General features: G+C 46.6%; 1 protein-coding gene and 1 pseudogene across 1 annotated transcript; both read left to right on the top strand.

Annotated features, from left to right (window-relative positions):
* Nucleotides 1–2,636: 2,636 nt before the first annotated feature.
* On the top strand, nt 2,637–3,563 carry LOC133749417 (olfactory receptor 7A17-like). The gene has a single exon (XM_062178564.1). It carries the CDS (start codon nt 2,637–2,639, stop codon nt 3,561–3,563), a length of 927 nt encoding a protein of 308 aa, XP_062034548.1.
* A 9,209-nt stretch (nt 3,564–12,772) lies between these two features.
* Nucleotides 12,773–18,883, top strand: LOC133749279 (olfactory receptor 7A17-like; annotated as a pseudogene).
* The last annotated feature ends 986 nt before the right edge of the window (nt 18,884–19,869 follow it).

The raw sequence follows: 19,869 nt of genomic DNA, 5'->3' as shown, positions 1-19,869 counted from the left end.
ACAGGATCACTAGCCATCACACAAATGCATATCAATTTTGTAAGCATGGGGATTAATTTGTGTGTGTGCAATTCTTTCCAAGTTAACCTGGTACAATGTAAACTACAGCCAATCACGTGTATGAACATAAGCATACATGTGAACATAACACACATTACAAGTTCACCTGAATGCATGGAAACATCCAGAACATCTTGGGGCTGGCAATGCTGTGTAGCAGATTAAGCTGCCGCATGGTGCTCCTATATGAGCACTGTTCAAGTCTTGGCTGCTGGATTTCAGACCAAGCTCCCTAATAATGCACCAGGGAAAGCAACAGAAGTTGGCCCAGTGCTTAGGTCCCTGCACCCATGTGGGAGACCTAGATGGAGCCCTGAGATTCTGGCTTTGGCTTTGGCTCTGCCCAGCAGTGTCCATTGCAGCCCTTTGGGGGAGTAAACTATCAGACAGAAGGTCTCTCTCTCTCTCTCTCTCTCAACATCTCAACCTTTCTGAAATCTGTATTTCAACTAAACAAATAAATCTTTGAAAAAAATTCACACATGACCACAAAGTTTGGTAACTTTGATTTTCTCCATGCAGCAGGTCTGGAACATAATGTTCCCTTATTTCACAGTTCCATCAAAACCATACCTTTGCAAGAAACCAAAGCTGCTCTGATTGACAGAGTTACAGCGCTTTACCTTCTTTTAAGGTTTATTTATTTGAAAGGTGGAGTTACAGAGAGGTAGAGGCAGAGAGCAAGAGAGAGAGAGAGAGACATGTCTTCAATCTGCACTCCCCAGATGGCTGCAAAGGCTGGAGCTGTGTAAAAGGCAGTTCTTAAAGTGTATTTTCTGGCACAAGTGTGATGAAGCTCAGAAATAGCACTATATTTTACATCAGAGAAATAGTTTCTCCTTTTTTTCTTTTAAAGGGGTTTTGAAATGTTTGCTAATATGGAATGGTCAATGCTATTTCATTATGAAAGGTTGAAAACAAGAGAGAGGGAGATCTTCCATCCCCTGGTGTGATCCCCAATGGCCCATGACAGCCAGAAGTGGGGAAAGCTGATCAGGACCCACTATCTGGTTTTCCCATGTGAGTACCAAGGACCCAACCACATAAACCATCACCTGCTGTCTCCCACAGTGAACATCAGTAGAACCTGGATTAAAAGCACAGCCTAGACTTGAAAAAGGGACCCCTTATATGAGTCTTGTGCACCCCAATGGCATCTTAATGGCTACAACAAATGTCCACCATAGTTTTCCCTTCTTAAAGAGGGAGGGGAATATAAAGTCTTGCAGATGTCAGGAACTGGCATTCCCAAGAGATGTTTGAAAGCTGTAGGCAACTAACAAGATAAGTTCTTTGACCCTGGAGAAAATCTTAACTCAAGAAAAATAAATTGATGGGAGATTTGACCTCTAGGAAGCAGAGGAGTTCACAGAGAAAGAATAATGACAGCTAAGTACACACCTGACTTCTTACCTGGTCTCTTGGGGATAGAGAATCAGCAGGGGGAAAAATGTTTTTTTTTTCTGCCCAGACCAGTGTCCCTGCAGGGAAATCAGGAGTGCAGAGGCTGGAACACCAAGAGGGAGCTGCGCCTAATGATCAGAGACAGGGAGCTGTAAATACCACCCTCTGCTGTGGTCCATCAAGTGTACAACCTTGACCTGGACAAAACACAGTGGTTGTTTTTGGAGACTCGATCTGACTCTAGAACCACTGCTGTACTCCTTCCTGCTGTCTTGTGACTTCTAAAGCCTCCATCTCCATCATCTGTGATCCAGGGAAGAATCACTTGTCCAGATGGGTGGGTCCTCTTCTGAGAGAACTCATCTAGGTGAGCCTGAGAGCCCACTCACTACTGCAGGAAAGGCTCTGAGAGTGGAAACTGAGAATGTTTCCACGAAGTCACCTGATGTCCAAGCAAGTCTATTTCAGATAAACAGGTTGTATTCTTACTCTGCCTGCTTGATAATTATTCACTGTATTTATCTGTGATGCTGGAAAACAGAAGTGTTCATTGAAACTGGCCACACAGCACTCCTTTGTTGGCAACAAAATGATGGTGCTGGAAGAACATATAGAGCAGAAATTGAGAAGTGGCTCCAAGAAAAGTATAACAAGGATCCGAGGGAAGAGAAAAATAGAATGGTGACTCTGGAAGGATATAAATGAGGTAAGTGCATTTTCTTACAATTTTACCTATATTTGTTTTCATTTGTTGGAGAAGCAGACAATCACAGAGGGAAAGAGACATAGAGTGATTTAGTGTACTCTGGATCACTCCACATACGCCTGCAACAGTCAGTGCTCTGCCCAGAGAAAGCCGGGAGCTGGAAACTCCATCTGGATCTCTGATGTCAGTGGCAAGAACCCAACTAAATAGCATGACACTTGCTGCCAACCAGGGTGGATTAGGGAGCAGAGTAAGAGCTCAAACCTAAGCAAGAACCAAATAGAAACCCTACTTGGGGATGCCAACAGGGAGTCTCCAAAATGGAACCAGATAGACCCATGCACAAAATACATAAACCACTACTCCAACAAGTAAGTATGATTCATGCATTTCAATTCTGAGGGCAATGATGTGTGCAAAAAGTAGACATGCTGTTTTTGTCCTTCCTGATCATCATCTCAGCCAAATGGAACCAGGCAACGAAACACGACTTTCAACATTTCTTCTCCTGGGATTCTCAGAGGAGCCAGAGCTGCAGCCCCTCATATTTGGGCTTTTCCTCTCCATGTACCTGGTCACCGTGGCTGGGAACCTGCTCATCATCCTGGCCATCCTCTCAGATGCTCACCTCCACACACCCATGTACTTCTTCCTCTCCAACCTGTCCTTGATGGACATCTGCTTCACCTCCACCACTGTCCCCAAGATGCTGGTGAACATCCAGACGCAGAGCAAAGCCATCAGCTATGCAGGCTGCATCACCCAGATGTACTTCTACTTGCTTTTTGGAGGTTTAGACAACTTCCTCCTGGCTGTGATGGCCTATGACAGGTTTGTGGCCATCTGTCACCCCCTGCACTACATGGTCATCATGAACATCTGGCTCTGTGTGCAGCTGGTCCTGGTGTGCTGGGTCATCAGTGTCCTGCATGCCTTGTTACACAGCCTCCTGGTGCTACAGCTGTCCTGCACACACCTAGAAGTCCCCCAGTTTTTCTGTGAGCTGAATCAGATGATCCACAGTGCCTGCTCTGACACCTTTCTGAATGATGTGGTCATCTATATTACAGTCGTGCTCCTGGGAGGAGGCCCCATGGCTGGGATCCTTTACTCCTACTCTAAGATCGTCTCCTCCATCCGTGCAATCTCCTCAGCTCAGGGGAAGTATAAAGCATTTTCCACCTGTGCCTCTCACCTCTCCGTCGTCTCCTTATTTTATTGCACAGGGCTAGGTGTGTACATTACTTCTCCCATTACCCAAGACTCACACTCAACTGCAACAGCCTCGGTGATGTACACTGTGGTCACCCCCATGCTGAACCCCTTCATCTACAGTCTGAGGAATAAAGAGATAAAGAGGGCTCTGAAAAGATTTCTAGGCAGGAAAGCATGACTGGCAATTGCCTTAGGGTTGAAGGAGTGCCAAGGATAGCAGGAAGCAAAGTTTCAGGAATTCTCACTCTTAGATCTGATTGTGAAAACAGAATTTTCTCCCATTGGTTACTTACTGGGGTTTCGATTGTTGAAATCAACTTTTCTATACAACTTAAGTAACTCACTTATTACACTCTGCTCTCTTCAGTATCCTGTATTTTCCCCTTTGATGTTTTCCTTCTTTCCCAAAGTTATTCCTGACATTGAAACAGAAATAGAAATTTCTATTTCCTCATGGGACAGTAAGAATACCTTATCAGTTTTCCTAGTTAACATATAGTGTACTGAGTAGTGTCTTAGTGGAGGGTTAATCTAACAAGTATAAAGTTAACTGATATCTTTGTAAAATACAGGAATGGGAATAGGAGAGGGAGGAGGAAGAAGAATAGGAGTGTGGGTAGGCGCCACAGCTTGCTAGGTTAATCCTCTGCCTGCAGCGCCGGCACATCGGGTTCTAGTCCTGGTCGGGGTGCCAGATTCTGTCCCAGTTGCCCCTCTTCCAGTCCAGCTCTCTGCTGTGGCCCGGGAGTGCAGTGGAGGATGGCTCAAATGCTTGGGCCCTGCACCCACATGGGAGATGAGGGGAAGCACCTGGCTCCTGGCTTCAGATCAGCGCGGTGCGCTGGCCACAGTGGCCATTGTGGGGTGAACCAACGGAAAAAGGAAGACCTTTCTCTCTGTCTCTCTCTCTTTCACTGTCCACTATGCCTGTCAAAAAAAAAAGGAGTGTGGGCGGGAGGGAGGTAGGGTGGGAAGAATCACTGTGTTCCTGAATCTGTGTACAGGAAATACATGAGATCTGTATACCTTAAATAAAATTAAATTTTAAAAGTCATGCATTTTACTTCCATGGTTACAATACTTGTGCAAACTAAAGTCATTTATGAAATCTGTAGTATGCAATTCTGAAACCATATTTTTTCTCTTTTATAAAATGAATCATTTCTGTTTATCATACTTTAATATCTCTCCCAGATAATGTGTCATTTAATACATTCATGTGCTTATTACTTATCATTGGGTTTTAGTCTCATATATAGGATCCTGCTTCTTTTTCTTTTAAAGATTTAGTAATTTATTTGAAAGGCAGAGTTATGGAGGGGAAAAGGGGGTGGGAAGAGAGAAAGTCTTCCATCTGCTGGTTCACTCCCCTAGTGGCTGTAATGGCCAGAGCTGGGCCAATCCAAAGCCAGGAGCCAGGAGATTCTAATGGATCTCCCACGTGGATGCAAAGACCAAAGGATTTGGGCCATCTTCCACTGTTTTCCCAGGCCACAGCAGAGATCCGGGTCAGAAGTGGAGCAGCCGGAACTCGAACCAGCACCCATATGGGATGCCAGCACTTCAGGTGTTGGCTTAACCCCCTACACCACAGCGCTGGCCCCTAGGTCTTGTTTTTACACCAGCTCCATGTCCACAGTTTCCACTACAGAGTCTGCAGGACAGGGCCCCGGGGGGATCTACTTCACCCCTCTTTAACATACAGATGTTTATCATCTAAACGGCATCTTGAAATGATTCCAACACATGAATGGTGGAGAGAGGTTGGGCATTATGTGGTTATGGATGTGAATGAGCCACACTGGGGGTTCTGATGCATAGCGTTTTATGTGCATGCTGTGTATTTTGGTTGTTCTTAGTGTTAGTGGCCCGTGTATGATTTTTTAAGATTATTTATTTATTTGAGAGGTAGAGTTACAGACAGCGAGAGGGAGAGACAGAGAGAGGTCTTCTGTCTGCTGGTTCACTCCCCATATGGCTGCAATGGCCAGAGCTGTGCCGATCCGAAGCCAGGAGCCAGGAGCTTCTTTCAGGCCTCCCATGTGGGTGCAGGGGCCCAAGCACTTGGGCCATCTTCTACTGCTTTCCCAGGCCATAGCAGAGAGCTGGGTGGGAAGAGGAGCAGCCAGCATCAGAACTGGAGCCTATATGGGATGCTGGTGCTGCAGGGAGAGGATTAACCTATTGCGCCATAGTACTGGCCCCCCATGTGTGATATTTTACCATCTTTTGCAAGATGCTACCATGGAGGGAACTGAGTTAAAGTGTATTTCTTAAAAGTGCACATTAATCTGAAACTATCCACAAGCAAACTTGCAAATGCCATGGGTGCTTGGTGTTATCACTCAAGCCGCTGCTGCTGTGACTATGCCCCATGTGAGTGGACCTGGGTTATGGTCCCATCTCCATGGCCAGTCCAGCTTCTTTTTCCCAGGAGGCATCAGTTGATGGCTCAAGCACTTGGGTCCTGAGACACATGTGCGAGACAAAATTTGCATCCATGGCTTCTGGCTTTAGTCTTGCCCAGCACTGGTTACTGCAGACATCTGGGGAGTAACACAAAGGATGGAAGATTCTCTCTCTCTCTCTCTCTCTCTCTCTCTCTCTCTCTCTCTCTCTCTTTCTCTCTCTCTCTCCATATGTCCACACACACATATCCTTGTCTCTCTTCTTTATCTCTGTCTCTCTACATGTCTCTCTGTAATTCAAGCAAACTGAAAGTAAACATATAAAAATATTTTAAAGCATAAATGAAAAGAAGTGAAAAACACCTCAACAGGACATGCTTTTTGGGGGTCATATCCTTTATGAATAATAATTCTGATATAATTCTCATTCATCTCTTTTTCACCACACAATCATGTGCCGTCATCATATTCTGAACACGTTTTCTCATAATAAAATATATAAATAAAAATGCATATTCTTATTTACACAATGTGGTGTTCTGGACATTATGGAACCTCTTTCTGTGTTCTGTGATGAAGCTTGCGTTTCACATCAGTGTGAGAAAGTTGGAGAATGAAATAAACAGAAACAGGCAATTGAGAAATATTGGAATCTGACACACTCTCTTTTTTTAAGAAAAGATTTTATTTATTGAAAGGCAGAGTTACAGATGGAGAGAGAGAGAGAGAGAGAGAGAGAGAGAGAGAGAGAGAGAGAGAGAGAGAGAGAGAGAGAGAAAGATTCAGGTCCTCTATCTGCTGGTTGAGTCCCCAAATGGCCACAACAGCAGGAGCTGGGATGATCCGAAGCCACAAGCCAGGAGCTTCTTCCAGGTCTCCCACATGGGTGCAGGGGCCCATGAACCCAGGCCAGCAGAAGTGGAGTAACCAGGATATGATCCAGCACCCATATTGAGTGCCGGCATTGCAGGCAGTGGCTTTACACAGTACGCCAAATGCCAGCCTCATACTTTTTATTTTTAAATGCAAATCATGTACAGACATCCAAATGAATAAGTGATTCCCAATGAATTGTCAGAGATTTCCAAATAAAATGGGAAGAGGAAAATAATATCTAAAGTTATCATGTCTTAAAGAATGCAAGCAAATATACAAAGACAAAAGCTAGCAAGGCAATCTGATTAGATAAAGTAAATGGTTATCAAACCCACATGCTTATTTAGCTTGATGGATAAATAATTTCAGGGGCCAGCACTGTGGCATAGTGGGTAAAGCCGCCACTTGCAGTCCCAGCATCCCATATGGGTCCCAGTTTGAGTCCCAGCTACTCCATTCCCAATCCCCCTTTCTTTATGACCTGGGATAGCAGTAGAAGATGGCCCAAGTCCTTGGGCCCCTGCACCTGCGTGGGAGACCCAGAAGAAGCTCCTGGCTCCTGGCTTCAGATCAGCACAGTTCCGGCCATTCCAGTCATCTAGGGAGTGAACCAATGGATGGAAAACCTCTCTTTCTGTCTCTCCTCTGTGTAACTCTGATTTTCAAATAAATAAATATTTAAAAAAAGAAAGAAAGAAAAGAATTACAGGGGCCGGCACTGTGGTGTAGAAGGTTAAGCTGCTGCATGCAGTGCCGGCATCCCATATTTGTGCCTGTTTGAGTCCTGGCTGCTCCACTTCTGATCCAGCTTTTTGCTATGGTCTTGGGCCCCTGCACCTCCATGGGAGACTTGGAAGAAGCTCCTGGCTCTTAGCTTTGGATCAGCCCAGCTCCAGCCATTGTGGCCATTTGGCAAGTGAACCAGCAGATGGAAGACACACTCTCTCTGTGTGTCTCTCTCTCTCTCACTGTCTCACTCTCTCTCTCCCTCTCTCTCCCTCTATCTGTAACTATGCCTTTCAAATAAGTAAATCAAATCTTTTTTTTTGACAGGCAGAATTAGACAGTGAGAGAGAGAGAGAGAAAGAGAGAAAGGTCTTCCTTCCATTGGTTCACTCCCCTAATGGCTGCTATGGCCGGCACGCTGTGCCAATCTGAAACCAGGAGCCAGATGCTTCCTCCTGGTCTTCCATGCAGGTGCAGGACCCAAGCGCTTGGGCCATCCTCCACTGCCTTCCCAGTCCACAGCAGAGAGCTGGCCTGGAAGAGGAGCAACCAGAACAGAATCTGGTGCCCCAACTGGGACTAGAACCTGGGGTGCCAGCACCGCAGGCAGAGGATTAGCCTAGTGAGCCGCGGTGCCAGCCCTAAATAAAATCTTTTTTAAAAAAGACTTTTAAATCTTAGCAAGTATGAATGGGCAAACAGCATTGCATCTTCTCCTGAAACGAGTGTCATTTTCTCCTAACACAGTTCCTGTGAGCAAGCCAAGTCTATTTAGCTGCTTTAAACCATAGATGAAGGATGTTTCAAGTCTAGCACCTTTAACTCATGCATCATAGTTCATGTTTACTCTTTGAACTCTTTAGAAATGACAAGGACTATCAGCCTAATATTTTAGTTAACCTCATATATCCTTAATATTTCAGATAATGGGCCGGCGCCGCGGCTCACTAGGCTAATCCTCCACCTTGCAGCGCCGGCACACCAGGTTCTAGTCCCGGTTGGGGCACCGATCCTGTCCCGGTTGCCCCTCTTCCAGTCCAGCTCTCTGCTGTGGCCAGGGAGTGCAGTGGAGGATGGCCCAAGTGCTTGGGCCCTGCACCCACATGGGAGACCAGGAGAAGCATCTGGCTCCTGCCATCGGATTGGCGCGGTGCACCAGCCGCAGCGCGCCTACTGCGGCGGCCACTGGAGGATGAACCAACGGCAAAAAGGAAGACCTTTCTCTCTGTCTCTCTCTCTACTGTCCACTCTGCCTGTCAAAAAAAATATTTCAGATAATGGAAAAGATTTTGGAGACAACAGTCCATTTACTAATGTTTATGAAACATTCACCTAGTTTTCACCTTCTTATCAATTATGTTTGAGTTTTCCATGCAAATTGTACACATCATTGAACAATCCTAGCCAGAAATCAGCTCCTGTTATTTCCCTGTTAACCATCTCAACAGTGTGTGAAGGCAAGGCAATCATCTAAGCTACAGTCCTAAAGTTAAAGACATGAGTGTTTCGCTTACCATAAACCCCACTGTTTATCACTAAAACAAAACATCAAGCCAGCCTTGTTTAGTGAGTATTTTTCCAAATCATATACATTTTGGAATACATTTGGGTTGATTTCATGTGATTTTGGAGTGCCCACTTAATTCAAAGTTAATGTGGCATCATGTATGGACACAAGCACATACATGCACATAAGTTAACAACACACATATGCACAATGTGCACACACATTGACAAATAGATGCTAAGATGTTATAGCTGTCATTTTATCTATGGACATAACACATATGGACATAGCACACCAACACTCATATGTGCACACACAGGACAGACAGATGCTAAGATGCTAAGATGTTATAGCTGCATTTCCTCCAGGCAGCAGGTGGAACACTGGGAAGTCCCCTAGTCTGAAGCATACCTGGAGGTGAACTGTCTTTACAAGTGGGAGGAGTCAGTTTTGATCTGATTTACATGGTCACAGCCCTTTAAAGAAGACAGTGTAGAAAACTTGCATCTCAAACAGGAAGAACGCAGGCTTTTCTCTAGGACTTGGAGGGGGTGTCAATTAGGGAAATTATGGAGGGCTATGTAAATGGATGTCCAGGGGCTGGGATTTTGGCAGAGAGCTTAACCTTAAGATACCTCTTGGGATGGCCATGGTCCATACAGACTTTCTGGGTTCAAGTTCCTTCTTTGTTTCTGAGTAATTGTCCGGCTACTGAACATTCTAGAAGGCATCAGGTGATGGCTAATGTACTTGGATTCCTACTGCTCTGATTGAGTCCTGGGCTCCTGGCTTCAGCCTGCCCCAGACCCTGTTGATGTAGGCATGTGGGAGAGTAACGAATGGATGGAAATCTGTCTTTCTCAATCTCTGTCTCTCAGCATTTAAATGGACATAAATAAATACATTTTTTGACAGGCAGAGTGGACAGTGAGAGAGAGAGACAGAGAGAAAGGTCTTCCTTTTGCCGTTGGTTCACCCTCCAATGGCCGCCACGGTCGGTGCACTGCGGCTGGCGCACCATGCTGATCCGAAGCCAGGAGCCAGATGCTTCCCCTGGTCTCCCATGCGAGTGCAGGGCCCAAGGACTTGGGTCATCCTCCACTGCACTCCCGGGCCATAGCAGAGAGCTGGCCTGGAAGAGAGGCAACTAGGACAGAATCCAGCACCCCAACTGGGACTAGAACCCGGTGTGCTGTTTCCACAGGCGGAGGATTAGCCTATTGAGCCACGGCGCCAGCCTAAATAAAACATTTTAACATGACACATACACACAATAGAAAACTATTTTGCCATGTTAAAAGTGAAATGCTTTCATTTTGGACAATATAGATGAACCTGGAGGACATTGTGGTAAATGAAATAAGCCAGGCAAGCAAGGACAAATGCTGCATCATATCACTCATAACCGGAATCCTAAAGTCAGCTCACAAAGTGGGCAATAGAATAGAGTTTGCCAAAGGCCAAGGAGACTGAGTGGGAGGGGAGGATGCTTCCACCATCTCAGCTGATGAGAGGAGAAAGTCCTGGTGCCTACTGCACAGCAGGGGGACTATAGCTAATAATAACACTCTCTGTGTTTCCAAACAGCTAGAAAAGAGGATTATGGATGTTCCCAACTCAAAGAAATGGAAAATGTCTAACATGCACCAACACATTACACCATCCCACATAAATTGAGTTTCAAATAAAATGAGATAAAGCTGTAAACAAGCATATCCCTTTAAGTCAACAAGTATTCTGTAATGAGGAACTAAATGAAAGCTCTTATCGTGCAATAAGCTATCAAATTTTAACAAGTGAAAGTTCTCTGATTTTACATCAGCCAATGACTTTTCCTCTTCTTGAGGAGGGAATGTAACAATTTTCTGGAGATTTCAGGAGTGGGGTCCCCAACAAAATTTTTGGTCAAAGATGCTAGGAACCTCTTTGAGAAAAGTTATTTGGTCTTGGACTCTGGATAAGGCTTTTTCTTCTTCTTTTTTTAACTTTTATTTAGTAAATATAAATTTCCAAAGTACAGTTTATGGATTACAATGGCTTCCCCCCCCATAATTTCCCTCCAACTCGTACCCCTCCCATCTCCCGCTCCCTCTCCCATTCCATTCACTTCAAGATTCATTTTCAATTATCTTTATATACAGAAGATTGATTTAGTATATATTAAGTAAAGATTTCAACAGTTTGAACCCACACAGAAACACAAAGTGTAAAAATACTGTTTCAGTACTAGTTATAGCATCACTTCACATTGGACAACACATTAATGACAGATCCCACCTGAGAAGTAAGTACACAGTGACTCCTGTTGTTGACTTAACAATTTGACACTCTTGTTTATGGCGTCAGTAATCTCCCTAGGCTCTAGTCATGAGTTGCCAAGGCTATGGAAGCCTTAAGGGTTCACTGACTTTGATCTTATTCCAACAGGGTCATAGTCAAAGTGGAAGTTCTCTCCTCCCTTCAGAGAAAGGTACCTCTTTCTTTGATGGCCCCGTTCTTTCGACTGGGATCTCACTAACAGAGATCTTTCATTTAGGTCTTCTTCTTTTTTCTTTTCCATGGTATCTTGGCTTTCCATTGGATAAGGCTTTTTTTAAAAAAAAGTTTGTTTATTTATTTATCTGAAAGGTAGAGTTACAGAGAGGCGGGGGGGGGTCTTTCATCTGCTGGTTCACTCCTCAAATGGCCACAAGGGCTGGAACTGAGCTTATCAGAAGCCAGGATCCTGGAGCTTCTCCCAGGTCTCCCATGTGGGTGCAGGGGCCCAAGCACTTGGACCATCCTCCACTGCTTTCCCAAGAGCATTAGCAGGGAGCTGGGTCAGAGGTGAAGCAGCCAGGACTGAAACCAGTGCCCATACGGAATGCTTGCTCTGCAAGCAGTGGCTTTACTGGCTATGCCACAGTGCCAACCCTGAAACCTTTATGTCAAAGAAATTAAGTGCCTGAGAGATTTGACTTCTGGAATGAGAGGAGTTCAAGAGAAGGAACCATGAGATCTGGGTTCACCTGACTGCTAACCTGGTCTCTTGGGAGTAGACAGTCAGCAGGAATATTCACTCCTGCCAAGCCCAGCATCCCCATGGGAAATCAGGGACTGGAAGATTGGGGTAACAAGAGGGAGATGTGCCTAATGAGCAGGAAGAGAGCTGTGGTATTGCCCTGCTGTTGTCCACCAAGTGTGTTCGCTTTTGGACTCATCATCTGACTCAGGGACGGATGATTTACTTCTTTCTACTTCAGCCTCCACCATCAGCCATCCAGGGAGGACTCACACTTCAAACAGAGAATCCTTGCCGGTCAGTCTGAGAACCCAGCAGGTACCACAGGAAATGCTCAGAGAAGGGAAGCTGAGAACTTCAGCTTCAGGGTCACCTGATGGTCAAGCCTGTCTCTTTCCAATAACAAGATCACGTTTTCCCTTTGCTTGCTTGCTATTCAGTTATTGTATTTACTTGTGATGTTGAGAAACAGAAGTGTCCATTGAAACCAGGCAAAATGGTTGAAATGGAAGCTCTGTCAGAGCTGATTAAGAAGCAGCAAGCAGTTTCAGTAAAAGTAGACGTTGGGTCGAATCACCTTTTGCTTTGAAGAAAAAAAATAGGGTGAGGACCTGTCTGTTGTTTTTAAATTTAGTTATAATCATTCTATGGGAAAGACAGAGGAACACACACCAAAAGGAAAATCCAGAAGGCATAGAGAGAAATATCGTAATTGCTGGGTCACACCCCAAATACCTACAAAACTTGAGGTAGGGCCAGGTCAGAGAGAAGCCCAGACTTCCATCTCAGTCTCCCACATGGGTTGTAAGAATCCAACTTATTAAAACATCAGCTGCCGCCTCCTATTAAAGAATTGTAATGGGGCTGGGATGGGCACCAAGGCAAGAGCCCAGTCAGCACCCCTACTCAGAGGCACCAGTAGGGAGGTTCCTACAGGGGATCAGATCCATAAACAATAAACATAAATCAGTTGTCTGACTGCTAAATATAAATCTTAGCATTTTTTATATATATACTAAACTGATTTTCTATATATAAAGAGAATTCAAAATGAATCTTGATGGGAATGGAAGGGGAGAGCGAGTGGGAGGGGGGAGGGTTGCGGGGGGGGGAGGAGTTGTGGGGGGGAAGCCTTTGTAATCCATGAGCTGTACTTTGGAAATTTATATTCACTAAATAAAAAATATAAAAATAAACTCCCACATATTAAAAAAATAAATAAATCTTAGCATTTTTCAACTGTGTGAGGAAGGACTCTGTGTATGACACACTGTCTTGTTATTTTTCTCTTAGCTGGTGGTCAACTCAAACAAATGGAACCAGGCAATGAGACATGACTATCAAGATTTCTCCTGGGATTCTCAGAGGACCCAGCACTGCAGCCCCTCATATTCGGGCTCTTCCTCTCCATGTACCTGGTCACTGTGGCTGGGAACCTACTCATTGTGCTGGCCATCCTCTCACACCCCCACCTCCACACACCCATGTACTTCTTCCCCTCCAACCTGTCCTTGGTGGATGTCTGCTTCTCCTCCACCACCGTCCCCAAGATGCTGGTGAACTTCCAGATGCAGAGCAAAGCCATCAGCTGTGCAGGCTGCATCACCCAGATGATTTTTGTTAGAGTTGGACAACTTTATCCTGGCCATGAATGCCTGTGACAAGTTTGTGGCCATCTGTCACCCCCTGCACTACATGGTCATCATGAACCCCAGGCTCTGTATGCAGCTGGTTCTGTTGTGCTGGGTCATCAGTGTCCTTCATGCCTTGTTGCAAAGCTAAATGGTGCTGCAGCTGTCTTGCACACTCAAGTGGAAATCCCCCACTTCTTCTGTGAGCTGAACCAGGTGACCCAACTTGCCTGTTTTGATACTTTCCTTAATGACGTGGTCATGTAATTGCAATTATACTGCTGGCTGTGGGTCCCCTGGCTGGGATCCTGTACTCCTACTCCAAGATCATCTCCTCAATCCGTGTAATCCCCTCAGCTCAGGGGAAGTATAAAGCATTCTCCACCTGTGCCTCTCACCTCTCCATTGTCTCCTTATTCTATTGCACAGGTCTAGGAGTTTACCTTAGTTCTGCTGCAAACCATGACTCAGGCTCAACTGCAACAGCCTCGGTGATGTACACCGTGGTCACCCCCATGCTGAACCCCTTCATCTACAGTCTGAGGAACACAGATGTAAAGAGGACTCTGAAAAGACTCTTCAGAGTGAACGCATAAATGAGGCCATAGCTTTGGATCAGAGTAAGTGCTCGTCATTGTAGAGCTCAGTGCCCCAGAGTTTGGAATTTGGATTCCTCTATCACATTGCAAACATAGAACCCAGGCCTTCTGTTTGTGTCCTGGAGTTTCATTGCTTCATCTCAACCTCTCTATTGAGTTGAAGCAACTCACTTATTAAGCCTTCTACTCTCTTCAGTATCCAAATACCTTCTCTTCCCTACTTACCCAAAGTCTTTCTAAACATTGGATGAGAATATTTGGAAATCGCCACTTCATCATAGGATAGTAAAGATATATTGGGAATAATTATTTTCTATGACATGTACTGTACTGTGTCACATTTATCTTGCTTTTATTTTAATTTTAGTTAATTTTTAAAGATTTGGTATGATTTATACACACACTTCCTAGAACATAATGATATTCCTCCATTCCTCCCTCCCTCTTTCCCTCCCATCTTCTTTCTTCCTACCTTTCCTTTATTTTTTTTTCATTTTTGAGATAACATTTTAAATTTACATTACAGTACAAAGGCTTAATACTTCACCACACAAGAAGCTTAACTAGTCAAAAGCAAAAAGACTATTTCTGTTGTTTTACAGGAAAGCATGTTCATATGTGTTTTTTTTTTTGACAGGCAGAGTGGACAGTGAGAGAGAGAGAGAGAGACAGAGAGAAAGGTCTTCCTTCCACGCTGATCTGAAGCCAGGAGCCAGGTGCTTCTCCTGGTGTCCCATGGGGTGCAAGGCCCAAGGACTTGGGCCATCCTCCTCTGCACTCCTGGGCCATAGCAGAGAGCTGGCCTGGAAGAGGGGCAACCGGGACAGAATCTGGCGCCCCGACTGATACTAGAACCCGGTGTGCCAGCATCACAGGCTGAGGATTAGCCTATTGAGCCACAGCGCCAGCCGCATGTTCATATGTTTTACTATTCTTAAAGATAAACTCTACGTGGTAACTAAAGTCATTTACAGATTTTCTAGCACAGAGAATCCAAGGCCAATGTTTCCTCTTTTATGGATGTTGCTGATGTGTATAACCTACTCCAGCTGCTCCTCCTGGTGAAGTGGAATTTAACATAATTGTGTGTTTCATAACTTTGGCTTTTATTCTCATGTTCAGGATCCAGTTCTATTGCAATTCTCTTTCTCCTATGTTCACTGCACAACAGGCCCCAGAGGTCTCTACTCCACCACTTTTCTTAGGGAGATATTGGCACGCTCTACCACATTTGGAAATTCTATCAATACACAAATGGTTAAGGAAATGAGTGGTTGCTAGGGAACATCAAGCCATCCCCTTCACAGGTGTGGCTGTAACAGGGTCATGCAGGGATCTTGGGTTCATTCCCCTGTTTCATACTTCAATAGTTCTCATGTTAATATCCTGGATGTGATTGTTTATTCTAGTTTCTAAAGAGATATCAATGGGGACTCTGAGTCAAGTGTGCGGGATTTAACTGGTTATTTCTGTGAAAAGGTATGTGAACCTACAAAATCCACAAATACAAGTTTAAGGTGAGAAAGTATCGAGAAAAACATCAAACACACATGAAAAAGTGTTGAAGTGCATGAATTCCGATCTTCTCTAATTCTCCTTTCTACTGTTCCCCACATAACTGTGTGCTATGTGATGAAATTCAACTCTATGCACTTTTTTTAAATTTTTGACAGGCAGAGTGGACAGTGTGAGAGAGAGAGAGAGAGAGACAGAGAGAAAGGTATTCCTTTTGCCGTTGGTTCACCCTCCAATGGCCGCCGCGGCCGGCGCGCTGTGGTTGCCGCACTGATCCGAAGGCAGGAGCAGGTGCTTCTCCTGGTCTCCCATGGGGTGCAAGGCCCAAGCACTTGGGCCATCCTCCACTGCACTCCCAGGCCATAGCAGAGAGCTGGCCTGGAAGAGGGGCAACCAGGACAGAATCCTGTGCCCCGACCGGGACTAGAACCTGGTGTGCCGGCGCCACTAGGCAGAGGATTAGCCTGTTGAGCCACGGCGCCGGCCTCTATGCACTTTCAAGTAATGTAAAAAGCAAATAAAATTGAGCCTTCTTTTTTAAATTTTATTTAAGGCACACGTACTTCATGCATTTCATATAGACAAATTTAGGAACATAGTGATTCTTCCCACCCTACCACCATCTCGCCTGCACTCCCACCTTTCTTTCTCCCATTCTCATTCTTATTTTTTTACAAAGATCTATTTTCAGTTTACTTTATACTCATAAGATTAATCCTACACTAAGTAGAGAGTTCAACTAACAATATGAACAAAATACAAAAACTAACAAATGAGCAAAACACATTGTTTCTCAACAGTCAAGAAAAGAGCTCTTCAAAATTATCGCATTGCAGGCCGGCGCCGCAGCTCAATAGGCTAACCCTCAGCCCTGCAGTGCCGGCATACCAGGCTCTAGTCCTGGTAGGGGCACCGGATTCTGTCCCGGTTGCCCCACTTCCAGTCCAGCTCTCTGCTGTGTCCCAGGAGTGCAGTGGAGGATGGCCCAAGTCCTTGGGCCCTGCACCCGCATGAGAAACCAGGAGAAACACCTGGCTCCTGGCTTCAGATCAGCACGTTGTGCCAGCAGTGGCAGCCATTGGAAGGTGAACCAATGGCAAAAGGAAGACCTTTCTCTCCGTCTCTCTCTCTCACTGTCCACTCTGCCTGTCAAAAAATAAAAAAAAATCATCGCATTGCAAAATGTCAATTTCATTCCCATAGATTGGCTTTTAGGTTCTCTATTGGTTACCACAGATCAGAGACAACAGTGGAATTTGTCTTTTGGGGACTGGCTTATTTCACTAAGTATAATGGTTTCCAGTTGCATCCATTTTATTGCAAACGACAGGATTTCATTTTATTTTTTGCCTCTCTGTAGTATTCCATAGTGTGTATATACCATAATTTCTTTATCTAGTCTTCAGTTGATAGACATCTGGGTTGATTCCATATGAGCATTCTCTTCCGTTTTTGTAAGATTTATTTATTTATTTGAAAGAGTTACACAGAGAAGGAGAAGCAGAGAGAGAAAGAAGAATTCCATCTGCTGGTTCACTTCCCAATCAGCCCCAACAGCTGGAGCTGCACCGATCTGAAACCAGGAGCCAGGAGCTTCTTTTGGATCTCCCATGTGAGTGTGGGGGCCCAAGGACTTGGACCATCTTCTACTGCTTTCTCAGGCCATAGCACAGAGCTGGATTGGAAGTGGAGCAGCTGGGATTGAATCGGTGCCCATATGGGATGCTGTTGCTTCAGGCCAGGGCGTTAACCATCTGTGCCACAGCACCAGCTCCTAGGTAACCTTGTCTTTCCATTCTCCATATAAAACTAGAAACTCAGAAGTGTGAGACTGGTATTTGGACCTGCTAAATGCAGCTTTTCGAGGGAGAAGCAGGCATCTAGTCCACTCTGAAAGGAACTTCCCTTTTTTCCATTCTAACAGGAAACTGGCCTGACTTGTGTCTTGGGTTGTGCACACCGTGAGCCCATCTGACTGATCACATAGGAGATAAAAGGCACCATTGCAGAGCCTGTCCCCCCAGTTTGTTCACATTTCTCAGGGGGCATAGGTGGTGCTTTGGGCCTTGCCATCCCTGTAGCTCTTGAAAAAAATATCCAGTCGTCCTTGCAGAGGGAGGTACTGGCAAAGAGGACCCACAGAATTGCCCTGGGTGCTCCCGTGGGCCCTCACCGCGGGGCCTGAGCTCTGAATCCGAGACCATAAACTGCTCTAAGTCCTCCTCGTGACAGGCCCAGGCTTGCCAGAGACTCAGGGTGGTCACAGGGGCCAGGCTAAGGCTCTATGGGACTCCTAGGATTGGGTGCACCTGCTGGTGACCCCTGGTGACATATGCAGGCTGGAGCTTCCGGAACAGCCCAGATCACCGAGGTGAGGGCCGGCACTGTAGGCAGAGACAGAATGCGATTGGAGCCTGTGGAGGGTGGGGCTTGGCTGCGGGTTTTGTTGGCCCGGTTGGGAGCCACCTCGGGGGACCTCCGCTGCACTTGGGAGCTGGTTGGTTAGGTCTGCCGCCTCGGTGGTCCCGCCCCCGCCTCCGCAGGATAGAGCAGAGCCCCAGCTCCTGCCCTGCCACCACCTCCCCGTCTTGGCCCCGCCCCGCCTCGGTGATGCCCCGCCCCTTATGCATCCCTCTTGCCTCGCCCATCCCACTCCTCCTTTTCCTGATCTTCATCCCTGGCCTCACGCCATCGGTACTGCCCCTTCGGGCCTCAGACACCGGCAGGTGGAATCTTCCTCCACCTTGGGACCACCTCGTCCTCTCATTGGCTCAGTCCTACAAGATCCCGTCCATTCCTCTTCTCTGAGCCCCGCCCACCCTGCCTCAAGCCCAGCCCCTCTCTGACTCAGCCCCGCCTCCATCTCCCCGCAGTTCTCAGGGCTGTGCCAGGAGCTCCCGCCCTCCGTGCACCTGCTCACCCTGGCCCGCTGGGGCCCAGAGACGCTGCTGCTGTGCTTGAAGCACCAGTTTGCCAGTGGGGAGGACTCGGGCCGCAACTTGAGCTCCCATGTGACCTTGGATTTACAGATTAAGAGAGCAGAGGTGAGAAACAGACCGGAAATGGGTATGAGGGAGAGATGGAACGGGGTGGGGGGAAGTCACCTTTGCCCCCACTGATCAGGTCCTTTCTACTGTTCCCGCAGAACCTGTTCTCCACCTTCACCATCACCTGCCTGCAGGAGACCACGCTGGCGGCCAACCAGCCCCAGGCCAGCGCCTTCAGGCTCAAGTGACACCAGACACTGGTGCGCACCCAGCGTGGGAGGGGTGGTCTCCTGCCTGGGGCTGGCAGCTGGGGGCACTGTATGAGGCATGGGAATGTGGGCCAGGATCCAGTGTAGAACCTGAAAACCCTGGAAAGATCCAGGCTCAGGTCTTCAAGGTCCAAAGTGGGTTCAGCAAGCGAGCAATAGGTCGTGTGGGTTGAGCATTTGGGCCCGGGAACAAGTTTCAAGGGTCTCCGTGGTTGTCTAGTTCTGGGGTTGCTTTGAGGGTATGAGGGCAAGGGCCAGGCATTGCAGAGAAATGTGTGGGGTAGGGTGTCTAGCAGTAGTATTTAGGCTTGAAGAAAGAGTTTAATGTCCAGGATGAGCCCTGCGGGGACATCTGGAGACCCACAGGTATTCAGGCCCAGAGGAGGGAGTGAAGGAGGGCGGGGAATTCTCACTCTTGGGTCTCCCCTGCCCAGGCCCCATACCAAACCCCTCAGTGCCTGCTGTGGGCCTGGCCTCCATCACGCTGCAGCCCATGGAGATCTGCACGCTTGTGGCCTTGGTCCAGTGGAAAGAGGATGGCGGGACCTGCGGGGAAGTCGCCTTGCAAGCCTGAGCTCTCTGCTCCTGGGGCGAGTCTGACTCTCTTCCCCTCTGCCCCCATGCTGCCGCCCAAAATGCCATTAAAATAGTGGTGACACTCAGGTTGCTTAAGGACTCTTTGTGGCACTTTTAGAGGGAGATAGAATGTATGACCTAGAGGCTGGTGCTGTGGCATAGTGGGTAAAGCCACCGCAAGCAATGCCAGCATCCCATGTGGATCCGGTTCGAGTCCCAGCTGCTCTACTTCTGATCCAACTCTCTGCTAATGTGCCTGGGAAATCAGTCCTTGGGCCCCTGCACCTGCATGGGAGACCCAGATGGAGCTCTTGGCTTTGGCCCAGCTCTGGCTGTTGCAGTCTTTTGGGGAGTGAAACAGTGTATGGAAGATTTATCTCTGTCACTAT

This window comes from Lepus europaeus, chromosome 20 (assembly GCF_033115175.1).
Source record: "Lepus europaeus isolate LE1 chromosome 20, mLepTim1.pri, whole genome shotgun sequence".
NCBI lineage: Eukaryota > Metazoa > Chordata > Mammalia > Lagomorpha > Leporidae > Lepus > Lepus europaeus.
Note: the sequence above shows the minus strand (reverse complement) of the source record. Positions and strands in the feature narration are given on the sequence as shown.